This window comes from Kryptolebias marmoratus, linkage group LG2, assembly GCF_001649575.2.
Source record: "Kryptolebias marmoratus isolate JLee-2015 linkage group LG2, ASM164957v2, whole genome shotgun sequence".
In the NCBI taxonomy this organism is placed as follows: domain Eukaryota; kingdom Metazoa; phylum Chordata; class Actinopteri; order Cyprinodontiformes; family Rivulidae; genus Kryptolebias; species Kryptolebias marmoratus.
The window spans coordinates 20140654-20155992 of NC_051431.1; the positions used below are offsets into that span (position 1 = coordinate 20140654).

Here is a 15339-nt window from a genome sequence, read left to right on the forward strand (position 1 = left end):
GAATGTTACATCAGGTTAAATCTTTACATTTTTGCCTCACATTTGTTTAGTTTGATGATTTTCTGCACTGAACAACATCCATGTTACTGCACAAATGTACAGAACAACGGTGTTATGCAATAGTGTAGAGGTTTAATATTAGCAACTGAAGCATTCTTTCATACTAGCATATTGTATTTTTTTTTAAAAAAAGGTACTATTGATGATTATTTGAGAAAACATCACTTCAAAAGTGACCACACTGTCCCTTTAACATTAGTTCTTCTGGCTAAGACACAAAGCAGAAATCACACCAACACAACAAGATTCTTTGTTTGGATATTTTTTTTCTTTATTCATACTTCCAGTCTCTACTTTCACATGAACCTGAAAGCCACATCTCTCTTCAGTTTCTGTGAGGCAAAGTCAAGTCAAAAACCCGCGCGCAGCGCAGGCTGGATTCTTTTGTCAGCGTGTTTGTGTGCACACTGCAGATATACACAACATATACTTACAGTATATTCCTCTTGTGTATAAATTTCACTAAAAGTCTAGAGATGAAAACATTTTCTTAAAAAAAAGAAGAAGAAAGAAAGAAACAACATACAGTAGATTTTTTTTTCCTTAAAAGAAAAACAGCAGTACATGTTTTCTGAAGACACACTTGAAGAAGAGCATTTGAGTTTGATCAGCGGGGGGTTTTCAGGAGTTTGTGAGTGATTCCTGATGTGTCGTACAAAGGCTGTTATAACACTGAGTTGCATGGTTGGGACCGCAGTCTCACCAGCTCTGTGACAGGAAGGCAAGCGCCAACGGTCAACGAAGCACGACAGTCACAAAATCCAAAACCTTCAGGTCACCGAGTTCACACAGCAGCAAGAGCAACCATACAATCATTTATCTGACACAGGTTAGCTGTGTGAGATTAGGCCAGAAAACCAACAAAATGAAGAAGAAAAAGAAAAAAAAAACAAGGACAGATTGCAGCCTACATTAGAACAATGACAAACATGGGACGTCAAAACTCGTTTGCATAATTGTGAACATTTTTGGATCAAATCTCGACTGTGAAAATAATAAAGTTTCGCCACCTTAATCAAGCGTTCATCATCACTCGAACCATTGAGAATGTTTCTAATTTTAATAATCCAAAAAAAGCATCATCTGAAAAACAAAAAAAAAAACACTTTTTAAGCATTTCAGTCTTATTTTCACACATATGACCTTCCTGCACCGTCATATACACGAAGCACAACTCCACTATAATCTGTCAAAGGAATCAGGATTGGAAAAGTGACGCCTGCTAAACATGTCATTTAACATTCAGACCTCTAGGTTTCTGTGGTATTATTCCTCTGTGCCCTCTTTAAATGTAATAAAGCGCACACACACACGCACAGCAGCGATCCAATCCTGAAGCTTTTCTACTCATTTCACCATATTAATCATTAACACACTCTGCAGGCACACAGTAAAAACACATTTCCCTCATACAAATCACCTTTTCCTGCCCTAAAAATGAACATGGAAGTGTGTCGGTCAGTCCTGCTGAGATCTGATGTTTATTTTGGATAAATGTTTAGAAAGATCTCAGTTAAAAAAATCTAACTAGTTTGGAAGTCATAAATCCCTAGTCTGGTATTTCCTCTACATTCCCTTCCAAACTAAACCTTTTTTTTCCTTTGAGTCGCTCCCTGAACTTACTTTAAAGTGCTTCACTGTTTTCTTTTTTAAAGAGGAAGAAGTTTCTTTTTTTCATTTTGGAAGTGCTGTAAGGGGTCTCTGTTCACAAACTGCTAAAAGATGCTCTATAACGCACCTTTTTCAGTATATTTATATATAGTACATGACATACATGATAAATACTTTATTTAAAACAACAATAATCTGTGACAGTACATTTCTGCTTCTTTGTTTTGGTTCAATTTAGTTGTGTAAAAGTTGATTTTCATGCTTTTGCACCCAAAACAGACATCTGAAATGAAGAAATGCGGAAAGTATAATCTGTTTTAAAAGGGATAGTTTGACATTTTGAGAAATTATTCATTTTTTTCCTCATCAGTTTTTCTTGAATTTGATGATAACTGGAGATGAATTTCAAATAAACTGTTTGGACACTTGTTCCCCTTATGTTTATTTAGTTATTCACAGATGAAAATGGTTAAAATTCTCAGTGTGAAGCAAGAATGCAAATGAAGGTGTTTCGCAAAATGTCAAAAGGTCCCTTTTCAGCACAGAGGTCACGCTGCTGAAGCAGCAACACAACCAGATCGGTAACTCAGAGGTTCAATGAAGGGTTCTTCTCCAAAATGTTCCATATCCATTTAGAAGATAAAAAGCATCAAGTTCATTATTTAATATTAGCAGTTTTCACCATCTGCCGTCATCCTGAGCATTTACTCTAGTGTACTTGTGCCAAGAAATGACATTAATTTAAAACAGTTCTTCAGACATTTTCAAGTTGTGTTCAATGCAATGATTATGAACCATTCATATCTTACCTGTTGTAGATGGCTCTTTAAACAACCTCAGGTTGAAGAACCAGAATTCAGTTCTGATCGGACTGACAAGCTCACACATAGTTAAGAGCGTGATTAAACCTAAAGTGGATTGCTGCCATCCTAAAACAACACTAGTCTAAAAAATTTCAGAGAAATTCCTAATAACAAGATTTCATAAATCTTTTTATTGCTGTCAATTTTACATTAGGTAATTACTGATTGAGAATTCTCAGATTATTGGCAAACAAATAGTGGCAGCACCATTTATAATATTTCTAATGGAATAACCAATATTCTTATGTGCGACTGATGGCAATGTAAAGGTTTATAAAACAGTGTTTGAAGGATTTCTTTTTAAGATAGACAAGATGTAAAATGTTAGCAAACTACATCCTAGCTGGTAGCTCATCAATCTATTCAGAATCAAAGTATTTCTTCAAACTGAGGTCGTTTAAAGCGTTAAGTACAACAGATAAGATATTAATGGTTTTTACCCACTGATCAAAACCCCAATTTAAAAGACTCTAAACTATCCCTTTTGTGTTGTCACTTGTAAAAGCAGTTGTGGCTTAGTATTTGTTTTCCTGATACTGGATACATCAATTTGGAACAAAACTCTTCAAGTGTAAACTGGACCCCGGTGGGAGTAATATGCAAGGCAGCATCCAAACGCATGAGCATTCAACATAAAAAAAGGCAGTCTGGCTGCAGGAGCCAGAAGAGGAGAAAATACGACACATACAAGTGTGGAATGGTAAAAATGTCACACTTTCCAGCACACACGCACGCGCACACACACACATTCACACACACACATGCGCGAATATAATCGCGCAAATGCAAAATCATATAGCTGCACACTTGACATGTCACAGACATATCTGGCATGCATTTTCTTAGAATTAAACACTTTTCATTAGAAATTCTTTAACTGGTCTAGAGCTCTGATAATTTCCGTATGTACATAAATTAACAATAAATATAAGCAATGTTTATATATTTTGAAATATATATTTTAAATAATGAAATATTTCCATATATTTCAAATATATTCATAGAATTCTTTCCAATTTAAAACATCTTTTAAAGAGATTTAATCACAGTTTAGTAATAAAACATATAAGAATACAGGTCTCCCTCCTGGTCTGGCTGCAGAGTCCCCGTTTCAAACGTTAAGTGGTCGTGATTAAATTATGGCCTTTTGATTTCCAAACAAATACATTCCACTTCATCATAAAAGATGGGAAATAATGCAACGTCAGGTAGGTAACACTGTGGGAGTGACCATTGAGTTTGAGGGTAAAAAGATGGCCTTGGTGTTTATCTGTCTTAAATTTTTCCAGCGCAGTGGTCCGACAGGGAACCAGCCCTGACAGGAACCGTGCAGGCCAGGTTTAAACAAGGACTGATGAGTGGATCTCCTTGTTTTCTTTAACCAAGCTTTCCTCTGATTGCCTGGAGGCTTGTTAAAGGGACGCTGCAGCAAGGACCTCGAGGGGACGATTGGTTTGGAACAGTCAGGAGAGTAAAAAGTCATTAAAACTTAAAAAGACCCCTTTTTCCTTTGTCTTGACCTCTCTTCTTCTGTTCTTTGTTGTTTTTTTTTTGTGTTTATTGACATACATAGACTGGAACTGGACCACGTGAACAATGACTGACTGAGGAGAGCTAGGTTGTCTACATGCATGCAGTTGTTCCTTCGTTAATCTGTGCCACTCTCCTGTTGACATGGCTTACAGTAGGATGCACTTGGAAATAAAGACAGTAGAAGGAAACATTTATCCCACGGGTTTAGAGAACGAGCAAGTCTCCCCACAACGCCTCGGTGATGTTGGGGCTACCTCAGCTCCTGTGTGTGTCCACTAATCTCTCATGTGGGACATTTTAACTTCTGTGCGCTGGAAACTACTACAGTTCCTCTCTTTGTGTCTTTGGACCCGCTCACCATTGGTCTCCTCCTGTGTTCTCTCTGTGTTGCCGCTGCCTGCACACTGCTTCACAAACAGAACCGGTCCTATATTGCACGGCACGCCCTCGTGGCCTGGTGGTGGTGTGTCAGTGATAGCGACTTCGCTTCTCCTCAGTCTCGGAGCCGTAGTCTCGCAAACTAATGCCTCGCTGGAGGTTCAACAACGAGTCTTTCATCTAAAGCGATAAAACAGGAAAAAAAAACAAGTGGTTTTGTTTTTATGGCAAAAAACAATTCCAACTTACAAACTTTTTCCTGACATTTCCCAGTAGTAAAAAAACCTTACCACATTTTATTAGATGTGATCAAAAGAAAAGACTTTCTATTTAAAGAACCATTGTTTCTTTTGGCACAATGTTTTTATGACTCAGTGTAGACATTGTTAAAGGAAGAGTTTGGACTTTTTGAATTGAAGGTCTATCCCCAGGGGCGTCAAGCTAACTCAAGTTAACAAATAGTCCAAGTGGAAACCAGCTCCAAAGCAGACTTCTGCCACCTCAAAACAATGCAAAACTGAGTCATTAGACTGTTATTTACATAGATGCCGATGATGATTTACTCAAAAGACAGTGTCAGCTGTGGTCCATTAGTATTAATGGCCATTAAAAAAACACTAAACATATTATGTGTAACTGAGCAAATTAAGTATTTGATGGAAAATTAACAAAAGTCAATGAAATTGTATTCCCTGAAATTTCTATGAAAATTTAGATTTTTACTCCATATTACTTACTATATTTACTTTTCCTGGTTACATTTAACATGTTTTGTTTTCTAACATAAAATATAGACTTTAATGTAAATAAATAACACGAAAAATAGAAAAGTGATGTGGGTGTAAAGGTTTATGAAAAAACATTTGAGTAACCCACCATGAAATATTTGAGACGAGTTGTTTTAAGATGGCAGCAATCCACTTTAGTCTTGACCCGGCTCCCGCTGGAGATTTCCTGTCTGATATTTCAAATTGATAATGCCCTGAGGGATATCTACTGCAGGTAACACACTGACTATTGACAACAACTCCACAAAACATCACTTAGAAAAAATGGAACTGTTCCTTTCAATTGTGAGAGGGTATTTTGTATGCAGATTCATTGAACTTTTTAGGCAAAAGGTTGTACATGTGAAGTGACAAATGTTAATTTAGGTTGTGTTGTTTATTTTATTTGAAATGATCTGCAGGGAGAAATCCAAAGGAAAACATGCAAAAAAATGTGTTTAAACTGAATATTATGACAATAAATATTTAGTTTATTGGAGCTAGGAGGGACTAGACTTTTAAACACAGATTTATCTTTAAATCTATGTTGTACAAGGGTTGTGAAATGAGTGCCTTTGAAAACATCCTAGCTATCCTGTTTTAATTGTAACTTTTATAGTGAGCATCATTTGTGCAGCAGTAACTGTGAACATTAAAAAGTTTTGGCTGAAAAATAAGTTGCAGGACAGACATAACAGGTCTTCTGTCTATCATTCCTTCACCAGAGTCAAGTTCATGCACACTTGTGTTTGATGAAGGGGGCTGTTTAACTTGTCAGCTCCAGTAATGCCAAGCCGAGTATCGAGTTACATCAGCGTTAAGCGCAGGAAAATTCTCAAGGTTTCAGCCCATGAAACCCTCTCTTTGTGTCTGAGTACCTGGTCCAGCAGCACCACCGACGACTTAATAATTTTTCTCCACTTCTGCAGTTCGGCGTCATGGTAACGCTGCTGCGCCTCCAGGAGCTGGGCCCACTCCATCTGCGTCTGAGGCAGTTTACTGGCAAACACACACACACACATACGCACACACAAACCCAGACACACACACACAGACAGACAGGCAACATCAGGGTGAACCCATTGAAGCATGATTTCCATTTAGAGGGACTGCCAATAAACATTTCAGTAAATTGTTTCAGTAAGCCCCAGAGCTATTCAGGGGTAATTTTAGAAACAGTGTTTTCCTGTCACATGAACAGCCATATGGATATAGTTTAGTCTGTATGTCTGAGAGTGGGTGTGAGGGCAACAGTGAAACAGGTTTTGGTAAAAAAAAACAAAACAACCAAAACAACAGAACTCTGTTCAGTCTCTAATTAAGTTTTGTCTCTCTGTATGCCCCAGAAAGTGTTGATTTGCATTATAATGCCCATTGCCTTGAAAGGTGGATGATCATGTAATTGCCAGTGTCTGTGTGTTTGTTTTGTCTGTCTGTTAGAAAACAGCTAATGAACCACCAAGCAGATTTTAATGAATGTCCCAGAAAGTAATCACTGGACGTACAGCTACAACTGATGAAATTTACAGATACGGAGCTAAAGTCTGTGGGCGAGTGGCTGAGAGTTGTTGTTGTTGTTGTTGTTGTTGTTGTTGTTGTTATTATTATTATTATTATTATTATTATTATTATTATTATTATTATTATTATTATTATTATTATTATTATTATTCATTTTACCAGGACAAAAGCTCATTGAGATTAAAACTCTCATTTACAAGAGTGCCCTGGACAAAACTGGCAACAAAAACACAAAGTTTCATAAAACAAATATACAACAATAACTGTAAACATAATAATATGAAACATAAAATCTCTTCCTAAAAATAGGGTTGCATTTTTGCCTGACCAATGATTACCTTTTCATGTCAGATAAAACACTTAATAAATCAACTTTATTAACAATAACAACTAACTCAATAAAATAAATTGTTAAATATCTTCATTAAAAAAGGATGCATCAATACATGACCAAAAAAACCCCCAACAAAAAAACAAACAACTATTTAAATAAAATAAAACAACACCCATAACCTGATGTCTGAGTAATTTACAATTCATACACATTGCATCTCACATGGAAGGTGGGAGGCAAAATACTGTTTTTCAAATGTTATTTATGTCATGTTTAAAATGTTATTTTTTTAATATAAATAATAAGTAAGAAGAATGTGCAGTGTACCTCTCCTGAAGCCGCAGACTTTGCCATGTTGTTAAGGACTGTGCAGAGTACTCCAGCATCCACAGCTTATAGAAGAGCATCATGTTGAGGAACACAAGCAGGACCAGGCTGCAGGAAGGACAGGGGACAGAGTTAAAAAAAACAACAAAAAAATAGCCTTTGCTTTTCATTTTAGCAGCTCTAACTAATCACAAAACATGTATACCTGAGACAGATCCTAGGGATGGCAATGCAAGAAAAGGAGAGAGAAGTTACACTCAGAAAAACAATCAGAATATTTAGAACTTTTTCTTTTAAATGCAAGCCAAAAAACAGCACAGAAATTGACTGGAAAAGGGGATGAAATGCAACAAGAGACTCAGAGACATGGACGACATGCGTGTACGTGTGTTACAAGTGTGTGTGTGTGTGTGTGTTGCGTACACAAAGCTGATGATGAGCAGCAGTTTGGAGACGCTGTACAGAGCCAGGCCTCCTGGCAGGTGATGGTGTTCTGGACTCTGGTGCCTGGTCTGCGTGGAGCCCACCACTTGTTTGATCCTCTGAATCACTTCCTCGTCCGTCGGCGTGGTAACGGGGCTGAGGGCCTCGTCCAGATGCTGGCTGCGCATGTGGGGGAGTGGCCTCTTTTTCCGCCTCACCGTGGAGTTCTTCACCACCTTGGCCTTCGGAGACAGTTGGTGGGCCTCCATTAGGATCTCTTCCAGCTTTGACAACTCCACCTCTGAGGGGGAAGAAGACTTGACGTCATGCATCTGCGTAGCACTTTATCTGCATTTTTTTAAAGGCGAGACTGGACACGAAACAGTGTTTGCATTGTTTCACTATGATTTCGTCATCTTTTCTTATTGTTACAATCACATTTAGCACTACGATAGAAATGTTTCTTTAATTTATCCTGAAGACAGTAGGGGCACTTTAAATAAAAAGTAAATTTAGCAGACAAGATAAAAACAGCCCATGATACCAATTCAAAGTCCTGTTCTCTGAATTAGAGCCTAGCCAGTTAGAGTTCTTCACTAGCCGATGCCTAATTTAGAAATTAGGGCAGCTGATAGTTGATTTATAAGGTTGATTTGTTGTCTGATTAATTTTGGCTCTTAATTATAAACGCTAATTATTTACACACACATTCAACTAGATTTTAACTCCCCCACAGTTCTTCATTTTAAGTGAAAAAAGCAATGATTTTGTTGTGTTATACAGCCTGCTGCTCATACAGTATCTGTGATGCCTAAAAAAAAACTAAGCAGGCCACTAATGATGACATCGTTAAGGCAATGACACTGGTTAGGACCAACAGGCTTTAAGTATACTTCATTAGTAAAGTTACTATAATATTTTGGTCAACTTGCTCGGGAGTTTTTGCTAAAAACTCCACCCTTGCCATGAAAGGTATCCTGTCATACAAAGACTGTAGTCAATTGTAACAACACTGTGCTGCCCAAAAATGCACTTACCTTTAAACTGACTTATTATAACTGAACCTGGCTAATGCTAGAATTAGAAATATAAAAAACTGACCCAATTAAACAGCCAACCATTCAATCAGCCGACCTCTTCTCTGAAAAGGCCTCTGTAACTTTTTCTCTTATGCCAACATTTACTTGAAAGGCCTCATTCAGGACTTGTTTATCTGCACGCCTGACTCCAGCGAACAGTCCTAAACTTCAATCAGATGATCCACCTATTAACTTCACATGTTTGAATGTGTAGCTAAATCGACAGCAGTGATTTAATGACAGCAGCTGGACTTTGTGCCTCATATTAGTGGATGTTTATCTCAGTGCCTCTCTATAATCACGTACTGTTTATTTTTTGCCTATAATAATCACATGAAAGCACTTGCGGTGGTTTAGAGACTAAAACTAGGCTGCAGCTGTCGCCACGTTCACATTCAGATATTTTTAGTTACACAGACAAGGATTTCAGGTTCACCCATTTGCATGTCATTGTTGTTTCCACATTTTTCTGCTGGTTTTATGTTGCCTTCGCTTACCTTAGCGAAGGCTTACCTAGCTTGTACTGTACCACTGCACATCTCAGCCGGTTAGAGTGACATGGTTTTTTAATGTGAAGTGTGGCATCAAGTGGGACTACTGCTAAAAACTCAACCAACTCCAGTCACACAAACCAGAACATATTTTACCTAGCTGCCGGAAGTTCTCTTCAAGCCCACTCCAGAAGTTTTTCTCAATGAAGCCTTTCACCAAACCCCACGGCTGTTTCCTGTAACGCAGCTCTGTTGAAACCCTGGGGGACAGAAATGTATTTATGCATCTGTGTGGCCTACTCAGATCTAAAATACTAAATGTAAAGAGGTAAAGAGTGAAATAAAAAGCAGATTTAAAGCCGGGACATGACTGATTACTGCTAAAATAAAACGGGACCACGTTCTGCTCACCGTAACCGACACTTGTTCTTGGCCACCCGTGTGAGCATGTAACGGTTCAGAGTGTAGAAGTAGTCGTGGTAGGGCACGTCGTGCGTGATGACCTCAGCATCGATGATGTAACACTCACTCTCCTGACTGGCTTTGTACAGAGTCTAGAAAAATGGGTTAATTGCAGTTTAATTTGCAGTCATTTAGACTTGAAATAGAATAGTTTCTTCTCCTTTTGGCTGCTCCCTTTGGGGGACTCCACAGTGGACCATCTGCCTTCAAAATCTCCAAATCTGCTTCCTTTAGCTCAGCTTTATATTCTTTGTTAGTGCCACCATTGTCATAAATCACAGCAGGTCTCACTGCCATCATGTAAACCTTCTCTTTCACTCTTGCAGCCCTCCTTCTGTCACAAATCAACCCTGACATACTGCTTATTGCTTTGCTTGTTTGACCCCAGGTACTTAAAGTCATCCATCTTTGTTATCTCTACTCTTTGCAGCTTCACAGCATCTTTCTCATTCACACACATGTATTCTGTATTTCTTCCACCGACATTGTTTCACCTTTACTCCAGAGCATACTTCCACCTCTCCAGGCTCTCTTCCACCTGCTCCCTACCCTCACTACAGATCACAATATTGTCTATGAACATCACAGTCCATCTGGGAATAAATATAACAGTATGAAATGGTTTAACGGAGCTCAGTTTACCTGCGTCTCAGTGACCGTGGCTGTTTTAGGTGCCAGCGGGTTGGACAGAGAGATGGTATACAGGATCACTCTTGTCTGGTTTCCCGTTTCTTCCTTCTTCCATGGATGGTACACAATTTCTGCACAAAAAAGTATAAAAAAACAGCGGAAGACAATTTAATTGTTTCCCAAGAGATCAGATATAAATGAATTGAATCACTTGCTGAATCGCTGGGAGTGCTGACCTGAGAATCGCCTCTGCTCCATGAAGTCACTCATGAACTGAGACTCTGTAAAGAGGATGTCGTAGAGTTTGTCCACGCTAAACTTGTACACCTCGTTGATATGCTGCCTGCCGTTCAGATCCTCGTGGAAGGCTTGGACCTCACCTACATACCAGAGAGACACAAAGTACTCATGTTTCATGACATCATCCTGTTAATACTGGAGGAATAAATGTCATCTCAATCTGGTCGGTGTAGGTACCCTCGTCGTGGGTTTCCGAGGAGTCACTGAGCTCAGTTGGGATGTCTTCATTGTCGTTAAAGTCCAGTGAGGGTGAGGGAACAGGACCACCAAGACCGCTGGTCTCGTTCTTCTCCTCTAACACCAGGGGCACAGTCAGCAGCTCACCGTCTGGTAAACAGTCTGCAAATTCCTCTGCTGGGAGTTCAAACTGGGGAGAAATTATACAGGAAGTGAGGTGCCACAATGCTCTAATATAAGTGAAATCTTTTTTGGAATACTTCTTGATGTTATTCTGAGGCTGGAGAGGTATTTGAGTTGATCTGCCCTTTGGTGAATCACCATACATAACTTACTGTGATGGCTGTGTCATGGTTGCCGGGGCTCGGGATGGTGCTGTTTGGGACAACCTTCTTATGAATTGGAGGAGGGCTCCCCCCCTCAGGCTTGGTTTGCTCTGTGCTGTTCTTTGTCAAGTTGTCGTTGTTTATCTCATTCTCTTCATTGGGAATCTCTTCACTGAACCTGAGAGAGTCAGAAAACAGTGATTCGGTTTCTTCACATCCAAATCTTTCCTTCTAAATGAGCTCTTTCTAATACCCACAGTAAGTCAAGAAGCCATTGCAGACTTTTTAAAGATTCAGTATTAACCCAAATCACCATGAAATGTGTGGTAAGTTACAGACAAGAGAACCTCATAAATGTGCTGTATCAGGGAGTTCATGTTTCATTTGATCCAGCAGAACACTTTTGGCCCCGTTTCTGTTTTTCCCTTGGCTTTTTATCAACCAGGCTGATTACAAATGTTTATTTTAAATGGGTTGGGTTAGATATACTAAGACTACACAAACAACCCCATAAAAGGCTCATCACTCAGTGCTCCACCACATATCTAGTTGGAGCTTCGTTTTCCCCAGAAGGTATGCATCTAGAACCACTGATAATGCTCGAGTGGAAAACATAAAATCAAGTTTGAGACTAATTCTGCTGAACATGTCTGAGGGTAATAAGAGAAAAGCAACAGTATTTAACTTTACAAATAGGTACAGTACGGAGACGTCTACTTTGTTTTAAAACCACAAACAGATTGAGGACCTTTTTGGACTGTCAGTCTGTTCAGCAGAGACTGAATGCACTGCAGACCCAAACGATATAAAAATAAAAATAGCATTTCTTGAAGGAATGCACATCACTTCAGATGATTATGAAATTGATTAAAAGTGTTTATATGTGGTAAGAAAAGTGACTTCTGCTTCAGTGCAGCCAGACTTACCCCATGGTGTTAAAGTCATCATCAGGGGGAACATAGTCCTCGTCGTCACTGGTTAGACCGAGCTCGTTGCCGTAGCACTGATGGACAAAGTGCCACAGTTCTTTGGGACACAGGGGCTGCAAAAAACACAAATATAAACAAGAAGAAGACTTAAGATTCAGTACAGAGTAAAATGTGAAAGGAGTCTATTTTATGCAAGTAAATAAACATTTTGTTATAGATATTTATCAAGAAAGAGGATCTCAAATTAGATGTTACCTTTTCAAGCAGCGCATTCTGCCACAGTCTGAACATCATCATGTACGTCCTGTCCCTGGCTCCAAATGAGGTAAAGAAGTGCTGTAAGAAAAATAGGACAATCACATCTTACTGCATTCTTTATGAACATTATGCTCTTATTTTAAAAAGCACAGTTTTAACCCATCTGGGCTTGGCTCATGATTCCTTTTGACTTATTTTAGCTGCAATAGTAGTTAATTTACTGCTAACCATCTGTCAAACATCTATTCGAGACAGAAATGTGCCCCCCTACTGGTGACAAAAAGCTAAATCACTTTTTAATCTTATTGTCAAGAGTCAGCCTTCATGCCTTAAGGCCTTTCTGGTGCCTCTTTGGTTCAGATGATTAGATTTTAAAGCTTTTTACAACCATGGAAGTCTCCACAAATGAAAAATTCTTTTACCTTTTCTGTGTCTGTGCAGACCTGGATGGCGTTGGGAATGAGGCGTGCAGTCTTCTCTTTAGTCATCGAGCAGATGTCCTTTAATCGGACTGTCAGCTGAATGCACACAAGAAAGCACAGTGTTATACACACACATGCACTCACTCACATGTGAACCTAATACTGCTAATAAAATCCACGGGAGTGTAGAAAACCATAGGCCTTACCAGTGTTTCCCAGCGGAAGATGTTGCTATAAAAACAGATCCAGTTCTCAGAGAGGTAGAGTCGTCCCTGTAGGAGGATGTCCCGCTGAAGAGCACAGGAGTAGTCTGCAACAGAAAACAAGACACAAAAGTCAGACAAAACGCTCACTGCTCAGATCACCAATTACAAGTTACACAACAGATAAACAAGATTATCATAAAAGTAGCATTAAGAATGCACTTTGACCTCTGTTTTGCACGCCAACGGTGTGATGTGATGTGTGATGTGACAGGATGTCACAGGAGAAACAAATTTCTCCTGTGATGTGTTAATTCTCAGAGTAGGTGTTGAGAATTAGTTTCAGCTACTAACTTACTAAATTTTAGCTCAAAATCTGTAAAATTGTATTATAGCCATTTTTGTGTTTTCTAATGTCAAATGACTTTGGCAGCCATTCTGAAATGGGTTCATTTAAAAAAGTTAATCAGTTGTAGAGGTACGTACAATAATTACTTTGTAAGAGTTTCAATAAAATCCAACAAACAGACAGACAATCACACACAGATACACAGGCAAATACATAATCACCTTTCATGGTGGTAGGTGATAACTAAGCAGACTGTTTTAAGAAGGAGCACAGCTAAGAATGTTCAAACTTTGCTGTGAATCAGTTTTATTGACATGAAGAAATAACAGATAAAGAGATAAAACCATAAAGCCAAACCTTAGCATTACAAAACACCACAACAGACAAGATCTGTGACTCCTCAAAACCACCATTGCTTTTTGCTCTCAAGTAAATTCCTAAATCTAATAGTAATATATTTTTTTAAATTCATAAATGATGTAACAGCTTTGCAAAGCTCAGGCTCCACAGACAATACTGCTCTCATGTCCTGCCAGGTTACATCATACTACAAAAGCTGTTTTGAAGACAGCAAGAAGAAGTCATTTGAAAAACATAAATTTCATGTCAGATTCTTAAACACCGTTTTTTTTAGACGAAAAAAAAAAGTTCATATGGCGCTCACTCTTTATCAAATCTGTGTGTTTGATTATGACCTGCCCTGCAGTTTATGTAGGGGACAACCCTCTCAGTCTGTGTCCAAAATGAAACTTTTTCTGAATCGACAGCTCAGTTTAAAGACATGTATCCAGCAGCCATGTTTGTTTTAGTTTGTAGGCAGCTCCAGGTAGCTGGCTTACTTGTTAGAATTTCAGGCTAAATCCACTCTTACAACCCATCAAAAGGCATAAAAAAGAGGCTAAAATAGAGCAATAACAATTTACTCTTCATAAAAAGTGACTGGAAACAAAGATTTAAAGACGGAGAAGATTCAAGAATTTTCGTTCTGAGTATGTTTGACGTCAAATATATGATTATTGAAGCATGGGACCTCACGGTGAATGATGGGGTAGTTTCAGTGTTGGTGCTAAGTTGTTTTTAGTGCAAGAAGAGTTTGTGATCTAGAGACAAAATGGATATCACTCCATCTTGCAGTGTCATGTTGCTCCTTCAGGAACATAGTTAATAGATTCCAGGTTTGTAGCAGTACCCCAACCCCAACTACAGCTCCAGGCTGTGAACAGTCTAATCTACTTGGCAAGCAAAGATTAGCATGCTGGGCTCACAGTCATTTTGTTGCCTCAATAACCAAACCTCAACCTCCTAGTACTTTTCTGGGTTGAGCTGGACCTGTGTACTCTTAAACCTTTTAACACCAAGAATAAAACTATACATATTTAGCCACTTAAGGCTGTGAGAAATAATGTTTTTTCTTAAACAATAAAACCAGATGAAGATTTCTATGTTCACTTGAATGCTTACAGGGACCACCAGGTCTCTCCGTAGACGGCTGCATGCAGTCAAGAGTTTTGAAACGGAGTTCATTAGTTTTGTATAATCCTGACAAACCTTTTCTTTAAAAAAAATAAATAGATGGAACAAAGTTCAACTGAAACCACATGTGTCTTTGCAAGGTTACAATTAGTTTGCAGTTACATAAACTCTGCAAAAAGCCTTAAAAAACAATTACTTTAAAAATGTGGGGTTGTGTGGATTACTCATGTCTGGTCAGCAGGGGTGGAAATTAGCACCCGCCACCCACCAAATGCGGGTAAATATTTGAAGTGGCAGGTGAATTTGATCAACACACACGCCACTGTGGCGGGTTGGCAATTTGAACAGAAAAGGTGTTATTTGTCCTCCTGACATATAGGGGGCAGTAATGTGCTCGAGTTGCTGCTGTTACGTCGAGCCCCG

General features: G+C 38.8%; 1 protein-coding gene across 13 annotated transcripts in view; it reads right to left on the reverse strand.

The window, feature by feature from the left end:
• Positions 1–309: 309 nt before the first annotated feature.
• Positions 310–15339, reverse strand: part of gramd1bb (GRAM domain containing 1Bb) — a 136793-nt gene continuing 121763 nt past the window's right edge. For 11 of the 13 annotated variants that reach the window (XM_037980843.1, XM_025006794.2, XM_025006795.2 and 8 more), the window contains 15 exons: positions 13098–13201; positions 12892–12987; positions 12467–12547; positions 12209–12324; positions 11292–11460; positions 10957–11146; positions 10716–10859; positions 10492–10610; positions 9799–9941; positions 9544–9647; positions 7818–8118; positions 7600–7611; positions 7395–7502; positions 6091–6211; positions 310–4625 (listed from right to left, as the gene is read on the reverse strand). In XM_037980843.1, the coding sequence (XP_037836771.1) occupies positions 4536–4625; positions 6091–6211; positions 7395–7502; positions 7600–7611; positions 7818–8118; positions 9544–9647; positions 9799–9941; positions 10492–10610; positions 10716–10859; positions 10957–11146; positions 11292–11460; positions 12209–12324; positions 12467–12547; positions 12892–12987; positions 13098–13201 (1898 nt within the window). In that variant the 3' untranslated portion in view covers positions 310–4535. The remainder of the gene's footprint in view (positions 4626–6090; positions 6212–7394; positions 7503–7599; positions 7612–7817; positions 8119–9543; positions 9648–9798; positions 9942–10491; positions 10611–10715; positions 10860–10956; positions 11147–11291; positions 11461–12208; positions 12325–12466; positions 12548–12891; positions 12988–13097; positions 13202–15339) is intronic. The other 2 variants (XM_025006793.2, XM_017420058.3) reach the window with 1 other exon arrangement.